We start from the raw sequence: 10,255 nt of genomic DNA on the forward strand, positions 1-10,255 counted from the left end.
CATCCCGAACCGTGCCGGACTGGCACGGCGCCAGCACGCCTCGATTGTGCAGTGGAAAAAGAGTTAAAAGCGTCTCTCCATTCAAACGGGTGGAACACATCTCCACTGACCCCAAGGCTTGCGGTGGAAATTACACGTTCACGTGGTAGGGACAAGTCAGCCCTTAATAATGATTTCTTACACAGTGGAACTTATTTCATGAACCACTGCGTGTAGGTGGGCGTGGACCACAGCACCACGCCGTGGGATTTAACAAAAAAGAAAGAATAAATCCGTGCGTGTGCCCTCGAGGTTCATATCGCGTCGCTTCTGTGTTTGTTGTTTTTTTATTCCTGGATTTTTTTCCCTGCCTGGCATCCATTCCACTGTTATTACGACACGGGGGTGGGGGGGGGGGTGGAGTGGCGGCACAGCGGTCGGCGCGCCGGTGCCGTTAACTCGGCCGCTCCCAGCAGCCACGGCTAATGCCGTTTGGCGGCTGCTACATGAACAGGGCTGCTCGCCCTCCACCAACCCGCGCTGTCCAGCGTGGTGAAGTATGGTCAAACAATTCCCAACATCGACATGGTGTGGAGAGAGTGTCAGTGTCCAGGGAGAGTGTTCGTGGAATGGTGTGAACGCTGCGTGTGATAGTGGAACGGTGTAAACACTGTCACCCTTGCTCACCGGGTAATTGCAGGAAGCGTTTGCCAGGGCAGATGTAACTTGAGCCTCCCCGCTCCGTCTTAATCACAGACGATGGGGCCGACTCAGGGTCTCGCTTGATGGACGTGAAGTGGAGGAGCCGTAGGGGCCTGTCCTGAGACTCCGCGTCAGATCGAGTGTGCCGGAGTGAGCGGCGAGCGACGCCGATAGCCAATTCACTTATTCCCACTCCGGGGTCGTGGTACAGAAAGTACAGAAAGTAGAAAAGACGGGGTTGATGGGAGAGTCTGCATCCTGACCGGTGGCCGTGGTTCGTGCGGCAGAGGCCCCCGGAGTGAAACGTGGCCTCCTGGCTGGCCCTCGTCCGCGCCTTTCCCCTCTTCGTAGCCCCAGCGCCCTGGGCCACTGTGGACTCTGTGATTGTCTTGGGGAGAAACTGGTTCCTGCCGTAGGAATGTGGAATTGACACCATTGGCTCTCGTCAGGGCAGAGAGATGCTTCGACCTGACCTGGGAACCATGAAAGTAATACATTTTTTAGCTTCCGCCAAATTAGAAAGGTACGGAATCACGGAAGAGATTACGTTTGTTTACTTTAAAATAAAAAAGCCCTCCGGTAGTCAATCGTCGGAGAGTGACTCCGAAGTCGCCCTTCCAGCGCCGCCGCTGTAGAGCTGCGCACAGCCAAAGGCTCCTGAGAGCGACGCTGCGATCGTCCCCCCACTCGCTCCGGGAAGCCGTCACTGCCTGCGGTGTCACCGTCCCAGCGCCCGCGCCGGTCTGCGTTCAGATCCCCCCTCGTGCCCCCCCCTCGTGCCCCCCTCGTGCCCCCCCTCGTGCTCTCCCCTCGTGCCCCCCCTCGTGCCCCCCCCCTCGTGCCCCCCCTCGTGCCCCCCCCCCTCGTGCCCCCCCTCGTGCCTCCCCCTCGTGCCCCCCATCGTGCCCCCCCTCGTGCCCCCCTCGTGCCCCCCCCATCGTGCCCCCCCCCTCGTGCTCCCCCCTCGTGCCCCCCCATTGTGCCCCCCCATCGTGCCCCCCCTCGTGCCCCCCCTCGTGCCCCCCCTCGCACCCCCCGCACACAGGGAGGGGGGGGGCAGGCCCTGCGCTCCGGGGGGAGGCCACAGGACCCCAAGGCCACTTGCAAATAAAATAAATAAATAAACCCCCCGTAACATTTTTGCTTTGAAAGCCACGGCCAAGCTATTAGGGCAATTTCCCAAAACACGATATATATGTACATACACACACACTTTTGTTTGAGCGAAGGTTATGATTATCTCGTGAAACCTTGAAAGAGAAACAGGGCCCGGGTAAGTGCTGTGAACGGGGCTCTGCTCACGTCGTTAAATTAAACCTCGTGCCGTGGCCGAGACGCCGACGGGCAGCAGAAGCCGTTTAAACTGTTTGCTTTGTAGTTTGTGGGTTTGCCACCCTGGACAGAATAACAAACTTGGGCCCGCAGACCGATTGGCGAGGCTTCAAGGCGTATGATTTTGCGGGCCGCTTGTTAAAATCAATCGCGCGGCGCAATCATCCGCGTCGTCACGGGGAATATAAGTAGCAAAATAAATAAGTGGACACGACGCCTCCTTTCACAGGTCTGTGACGAACACGGCTCTCTGGGGGTGTGTAGCCTCAGCAGCATTGATTCAGTGCTTGACCTGTTTCGGCATGCAGTGTCTCACCAGCAATGCTGGTGAGACTGCCCGATGTTTATGGGAATGGATCCTCTCTGTTAGATTTGTGTCATAATTCGACTCGATTATATTTTGCGATGTTTATTTTTCAGAGGGATTTGTAGCCTTGAGCCTGGACTTGAACAGCGGTAGGGAGTCAACAGCACGGATCCCTCGGGGAAGGGGGCTCCAGACTGTGGGGGCAGCAGAGGAGAATGAGCGACCTCCCACTGCTTTGATGGAAAGCCTTATTTTCTGGAGCGAAGAGTGTGTGCAGGGGAGCGGGTGAAGAGTGCGTGGAGAGGGGATGAAAGTGAGATTAGAGGGAGAGGGTGGAGAGGGTGGAACAGGAAACTTGCACAAAGCCGTGGCGTAAAACACAATCCGCAACACAATCCACTCCTCGTGTCTCCTGCGCTCGCACACACACGGAGCACTTCACATCTCCAGCTGGTGGCCCCGAGGCACTGGTGGACATTCCCCATTCCTATGACAAGGGCCAGCCTCCTCAAAGGACGACCACACGGTCATCTCACAAAGCGGACCTCGCCTTATCGACGCCGATTGGACGATGCGCTGACCGCGGGACTCTCCGAGCGGGATTTGAGCTCAAGCGCTTCCCACCGTGAGAGCGGAGCGCTCCGTCCGCTGCGCCCAAGGCCGGTCGGGGGCCTTCCACAGATGGCTCGAGCGCCGTTCCCTGCCCCCTCCCCCCCACCCCGGGTCGCCCCGCGGCGCCTGCGAGCTGCGAGGAGGAGTCCCCTTGACGAAAAGAAAACAGGCGGGGTCAAGGGGGCAATCGGCTTGGGGCGAACCGAGCGGCCGCGTGAGTGGCGGGCAGGGCGGCCGACGCCAACGGCGCTCGCCGCTGGCCGCGTCCAACGCGTTCGGCGTGCTTCAGATGGCTGCTGCGTGTCGCGAAGTGGCCACACGAGGCCTGTGGTTGTGTCGTTGGGCCGCGCCTCTCCGCCCGCTTGTGTAAGCGCTTCGGCTCAGGCATGCGCGCAAGGGGGTATGGGGAATCGACTCTGCTGCCCGCACGAGCGTGTGCGTGCGCGTTTGCGTGCGCGTGTGCAGGCATGCGGAGCGGGAGTGCAATAGTTAGCGCACCGCCCTATGAACCCTGTGCCCAGGGTTCAATTCCCTCGCCAGGCCAATAACAGTGGTGAATATTTGAACGGAGCTTGGCCCTCCCCTAGGTCGACTCGGCCTCCATTGAGTGTCTGGTGCGGTGGGTAAACATAATCGTAGGGGATAGAAAGGTTGCTAGTTGTGGTGGAATAGCAAAACTACACGATCTCTCTCTCTCCTCTCATCGTCGCCAGCGGTTTTCAATATTTGGCGTTTAGCTCCTAGACACATCGCGCGCACAAATGCACATTCTGCTCGACAAAAACGACGTGACCAAAAAACATGCGTTTAGACATCGTTCTCGAACATTTAATCCCCCTCGAAGCCCTTTTGCGGGCTAAAGGGGCTTGCGGACCGTGACGAGCGCACAGAAGCGCGCGTCGATCATTGGCGTCTCCTGCTCCGTTGGACCAGCCGTGGGGCCATTCTGTCCGCAACGCAACGGAAGTTTGTTATGATGATGATGATGGTGGTGGCCTTAGTTGATCAGAGAGTGGGCTGGGATCCCAAAATCATGCGAGGCTCTTGGGCGCAGTGCCGCTGTCATTATGGGCTGCACCCCCCCCCCCCACCACCACCCCCCAATTTTTGCAATTTTACCCCAAAAGATTCATAACCACTTGAAGTGGCCGCCCTACTTATGAACATACTTGTGCTAATTGTGACAAAGTGCGCGATCTCCCGTGTCGTGGCGTCATCTCCCGCGCGCCCGCGACCCCGTCGCGCCTCGCCGAGCGCGATCCTGTCCGCGAAAATCCGAGGGCGTTTAGGGATAATCCGCACCGAGCTGGAAGAATTGCACATTCCTTAATTAATAACGCTCGCTAATGTTGCTATGACGCTGCGCGCGCTGTACCGAGGGTTTGCGATAAACACAGCGCCAGCCGAGGAAGCAACGGGAGTAGAACGCGCAACAACGATCGGAGTTGTGGCGTTGGCGGAGTTGGTGGTGGCGTTGGTGGCGGCGTTTCCTTACGCGATCCCTGTGACCCAGCAGCCCGCGCCATCACCGGAGCTTGGAAACTTTGCGGTGGTCGAGGTGTGGTTCGTGCCGGTTGGGCGACGGCCAGAGCCTGTGGGTGGTTGTCGGCTCGGGAGCTGTGGGGCGGCCAGGAGAGGCCAGCGCTGCCTCCGCTGCCTGCCCTGGTGCGTGTGTGGGGGGGGGTTCCTCCGGTTTCCTCCCGCGTTGAGCCAAACGAACATCCCATCGCGGAACCCTCCCAGTCTTGAGGCTCGATGCATATTACGGCGTGTGCTTGTAGGTACACACACATACAGCCCACAGCAACGACGGCCGCGATACGCGATGACGTTACCACGGCGCTTGTGCCAGGCTAGGTGCGCTTTGAGGCCACTTGAAGGCTGTCCAGCAGGAGATTACGGAACAGACCCAGGTACCCTGTACAGACAGACAACGCACGCACGTTGTCGCTCGCACCACGCACGCCAAAGCACCATTGAAGGCTGAGTCGACCAAGGGGAGGCTCGGGATGAGTTGAGATATCGCTCGCCGCCAATTGCTATCCGTGGCCAGAAATTGAACGCAGGTCGCTGGGTTCGGAACACGTTGACTACACCACTGCACCACCACTCCCTCCCCACCACACGCGCACGCCCGTCCATGCTGGAGACGGGGTCTCGACGGAGCCGGCTCGGTGCTCTGACCTCCGAGCCGCCGCTGGGTGGCCACCCCGCAGAGGGAAGCGCCTGAGTTAATCCCGCGGTCGGGGTCAGTGGAGTCGGTCATTCCTCTCCGGGGTCCGTGAAACGGGGGGCGGCGCTTCGTGCCGGCGGGCAGCCGTCAGCGACTCTCCCGCAAGAGAGCGGCGGCACCTCGGCCCCGCCGCGAGAAGGTGGAGTTTTCAGAGTTGCCAGCGACGAGCCCCCCCCCCCTCCCCCCCCCCCCCCACGATGTACGTTTCACAAACGCCCGCGGGCATCTTACGCAGGGCGCTCGGTGCGAGCCCACGGGACTGCGTGAAAATATTGCGGCAAAAAAAGAATCCGGCGTCGTCACTGGCCGAGGGGCTAACCGTCTGTGGCGTGCACCGACGATGACCCTATCCGCCAGCGGGTACACGCGCTCGGCCGATGCTAAGGAGGCTATTTAAAGGAAATTGCCATTGTGGGTAAATTGTAAGCACGTGTGGTCCCGTGGCGAGTGCGATGGTCACCTTTGTGAAAATAAGCACGGCGTTCCCATGGTGCCATTCTCATAACAAAGGAGTTTTTGCAGCCCTTTGCCGGTCCGCTCATGGATGAACGCCTTCTGGAGTTGTGTCAGTCGTGGGGATTGTTTGCACATACTTCACCAATGTTTTATGTTTTACGTATTTTCTCTCATTCATTTTTTCGTGAAAAACTGCATTTCGCTTGCAAGAGCCCTTGAGGCGGAATGGCTCGTCTGCAAGGCTGTTGCAATTATCACGACGTTGATGATCTTTTTGGTTCTTTCGGTAAAGTCACGTAGAAGGGAAATAATAAAATAATAAAAATAAAACATAATACATAATACATTTTATGTTTTATTTTTATTATTTTATTATTTCCCTTCTACGTGACTTTACCGAAAGAACCAAGAAGATCATCAACGTCGTGATAATTGCAACAGCCTTGCAGACGAGTAAAGTCACGTAGAAGGGAAATAATAAAAATTAAACATAAAATGTATTATGTCACGTAGAAGGGAAATAATAAAATAACAAAAATAAAACATACAATTTATAATGTTTTATTTTTTATTATTGTATTATTTTCCTTCTACGTGACTTTACCGAAAGAACCAAGAAGATGAATCCCTGCAGTCACGAAAGCTTTAAATCGACGTTGATGATGTCCATGAGAACGTTGCTGCTGCTCTTCATGCTGCCCCGTGCTGATCACCGTCATGGCCGTCCGCCCCCCTCTCCCCAGGCTCCAGCTCGGCGTCTCTGTCCACGTCCGAGGACGCCATGTCAAGCTCCCCGACGCCGTCGCCGACCTTCACGGGGCCTTCCCTCAAGCCGTCGCCCGGCGCGCGCCCCACGGCCGTGCAGGAATGAGGGGCCTTTGCGTGGCCCCCTCGTGCGAGGGCCCCTGGCTTGCGGGGCCTCACGTTGCATGCTGCTGCTGCTGCTGCTGCTGTTGTTTGTGTGTGGGGGGCCTTCACGCGGGACCTCGCTTTGGGCCTTCGCGCCATATCTTGACGGTGTCAACGTTAATGTGGGCCTTCCTCATGCCCCGGTGCGGTGTTTTACCCTTCGGCTGATGCCGGCGGTCTCGTGGTCTGGGCCTTCACGTGATGTCTTTCCTTGAGCTTCGTAGGAAGCTTCCCGCAGGACCTTCCTCTAGAACTACCGTGTGTAAACCTTCATGCAGGGCCCTCGTCATCTAGGATCTTCACGTGGACCTCCGTGCAGGACCTGCGTGGTGGGCGATCGTAGTGGGCACGCCTTTGATCTCGCGGGGAGGCCCGGGTGGCACAGGCAGCCAGCGCTGCCGTTGGAGCGCAGGCGCGAGTTTAGCTTCAGGATCTCCGGTGCAGCCGGCACGAAGGTCCCGGCACGGTCACCGACGAAGGCACTTAAACAAAACAAAGCCATTGTTGCGGTTCTGGGTTCGCGCTTGAGTTTGGCCCGGTTGATCTCCGGGGGATCATTTGTAAATATGGGACGTGACGATAATAGGCGCAGGGCAAACCACAAAATGGGTCACCACAGTTGGCAGATGGGCGAGGTAGACTCTCCGAGGGATGATGGGCAGATTATTGTGATATCTCTCAGAGTTTCAATACAAAATTAAACACTTTCACCCATAACCCCCTTTTCCACTGGCACTTTGGAGCCGTGCCAAGCACAGGGTTACGATTGGTTGTGCACTGGGGGCTATTGCCGAGCTGAGCCGGAGCCAAACCCTGAAACTCTGACCTCGCAAGACATCCGAATCAGCTCGGAGCCAAGCAGGGCCAGGTTTGGGGTCGTTCTCGGCGCACCGGCTCGCGGCGGCGCGCGTGTCCCGGGCGCGACGGCCCCGGCAGCACGGGGGGGGGGGGGGGCTCGGTTTGTGCGGCCACCCTTCACGATAGCGCGGCGCCGCTGTGAATGCCGGTGGCCAAGTCGAGAGGCAATTTTTATTTTTAAACCCCGCCCCCCCACCCACCACCCACACCACCCACCCGCCAAAAACTTAGACTACAACGTTTCATCGTGCGGCAGTGATCGAGAGGCTGATAGAGAACGTGATGGTCAGCAGCGGACGGGTGTCCGATGGAGAGATTGGCCCCCCGCCACGGGAATGTGGAGTTTCCACCATCGGCTCAGGGTGGAGATTAGCGTCACCGCGATGCTCGCTTGACTGTGACATCATCGCGTTGCGAACCGTGCGTGTGTGTGCGTGCGTGTGTTTGTGCGTGTGTGTGTGCGTGCATGTGTGAGTGTGTGTGTGTGCATGTGTGTGTGTGCGTGCATGTGTGTGTGTGAGTGTGTGGATGTGTGTGTACGTGCGTGTGTGCGTGTGTGTGTGCATGTGTGTGTGTGCGTGCATGTGTGAGTGTGTGTGCATGTGTGAGTGTGTGGATGTGTGTGTACGTGCGTGTGTGCGTGCATGCGTGCATGTGTGCATGCGTGTGTGCATGTGTGTGTGTGCATGTGTGCGTGCGTGTGTGCATGTGTGCATGTGCGTGTGTGCGTGTGTGTGCATGTATGTGTGTGTGCGTGTGTGTGCGTGCATGTGTGAGTGTGTGTGCGTGCGTGTGTGTGTGCGGGTGTGTGCATGTGTGCGTGTCTTTGTGCATGTGTGTGTGTGCGTTTGTGTGTCTGAGTGCGTGTGTGTGAGTGCGTGTGTGTGTGTGCGTGTGTGTGTATGTGTGTGTGGATGTGTGTGTGCGTGTGTGTGCGTGTATGTGTGTGTGTCTTTGTGCATGTGTGTGTGAGTGTGCGTGTGTGTGCATGTGTGTGTGCGCGTGTGTGTATGCGTGTGTGTGTGTGTGCGAGTGCGTGTGTGAGTGTGTCTTTGTGCATGTGTGTGTGTGTGTGCGTGTGTGTCAGTGCGTGTATGCGTGTGTGTGCGTGTGTGTCAGTGCGTGTGTGCGTGAGGCTGTCTGGTGAATGTGCGCACGGATTGGCGCTGTCCCCGCTGTGAGCGGCCGCGTGGCCCTCGCCTCCTTGAGACGTCTCCTCGCCGCGTCGGTGCGGCGACGCTGATTGTTCCGAATTAATGAGAAGAATGTGAACATCGCGCCGAGGTAGGAAACGTTCGCGTGATCCGTGCAAAATGTTTCTGTTTGGATCGATCTGAAACCACCACAAGAAGCGATGGAAATTTCCGGTGGCGTCGCTTCTTTTTCCCGCCAAAAGTGCCGTCGCGTAACGACACTTTGGACGGTGCGTGACGTCACTTGATATAACATTGAAGTATAACAATGTCTACGTTTTCACAGTTGTACGTTTTACCGATGAAACTTGCATGTAAAAAAAAAAAAATCGTACGGATATTTTAAATCGTCGAAACGATTACATTTGGTGTACACGCAATGAAAGTTATTCAACGTAGTATTACATTTACATCTGAAAATATTTAATAAAATCTGAAATTGGTTGGGCGTAAACATTGCACAAAAAAATCTGACATTCAGAAATATGTGATCTGCCGCTGAACGGAGCCTTCGTTTGTTCGGGACATTGCAGCGATGTCACTCAAATCCCTTGGGAATGTGTCGTCACGCCGAACTGGGGAGGCAGCGCGGTTCGAACCCAGCGGCTGCCCCGGTTAATCCTGTCGCCAACGGAATCAAGAATTGCCAGAGCGCCTGCCGAACTTACAGTCGGAAAGCTGTGGGTTCAAATTCCCGGTCAGGTGTCAACTCAGCCCGTCGTCACGTTGGAAGGGTCGATAAATGAAGTACCACTTTGTGGATGAGCAGATATTAGGGGACGTCCATAAATGACGTCACGCACCTAGGCGGGGGGGGGGTTAGACATTTGTGACGAGGGGGGGGGGGGGTTGAGAAATGTGACGTCACATCAAAATGCGCAACTTTAAATAAATATAGACAACACGTTCTATTAAATAGACTTTTTAATAAATGTTTTCTACTACAACATCAGAGTGCAGCGCCACATTAAATACGCACTACAATGAAAATAGTTTAAAGCGATTTGAAGTATTTTTTTGGGGGGGGCGGAGCTTTGTGACGTCATATTTGAGGGGGGGGGTCTGACTTTTTGGGACGTCGTGTGACGAAGGTGGGGGTGGGGGTCAAAAATCGTCCAAAACCGCGTGACGTTATTTATGGACGGCCCCTTACAGGGGCAGCGGGTGACGGGGCAGGGCGGTGGGGGCCGGGGGAGGTCCCTCTCAGCAGAGGTCGCAACCGGGTACCCGATACCCGGGTACCCGATACCCGGCTACCCGTGGCCGGGTACGGGTACGGGTACCCGTTTGTGACCCTGGTGCGGCCGGGTACGGGTACGGGTAGACCGTGAGTCACTGGTGAGTAACCGTTTATCACTCATTTCCCAACGTCTTGTCTCTTCTCACAATTCAAGTTCCTAGAATCAACCCACCCGCGCCTGCAACGTGGCTTCATCCCAGAGGTCGCAATCGGGTACCCGATACCCGTACGGCCGGGTACGGGTAGCCGTTTGCGACTCTGGTGCGGCCAGGTACGGGTAAGGAATCAAAACCCGTTTGCGACCTCTGCCTCTCAGCCATCGCGCCAACCGCATCTCGCAACGGCGCTCCGAGCGAGCGAGCGCGCTCCCGCGTTGGACGCTGCGAGTTCATCTCCCGGCGAGGACATGGACCGGGCTCGTGGTCTCTCTGCAG

The 10,255-nt window shown here is 56.7% G+C and overlaps 1 protein-coding gene across 1 annotated transcript in view; it reads left to right on the top strand.

Annotated features, from left to right (window-relative positions):
- Positions 1-6,572, top strand: part of LOC144731203 (calcium/calmodulin-dependent protein kinase type 1-like) — an 86,269-nt gene extending 79,697 nt beyond the window's left edge. The window contains exon 11 of the mRNA XM_078612198.1: positions 6,365-6,572. Coding sequence (XP_078468324.1) covers positions 6,365-6,492 — 128 coding nt within the window. The 3' untranslated portion in view covers positions 6,493-6,572. The remainder of the gene's footprint in view (positions 1-6,364) is intronic.
- Positions 6,573-10,255: the final 3,683 nt, after the last annotated feature.

The sequence above is a fragment of the Lampetra planeri genome, chromosome 38 (genome assembly GCF_965212315.1).
Source record: "Lampetra planeri chromosome 38, kcLamPlan1.2.h2, whole genome shotgun sequence".
NCBI classification, from domain to species: Eukaryota; Metazoa; Chordata; class Hyperoartia; order Petromyzontiformes; family Petromyzontidae; genus Lampetra; species Lampetra planeri.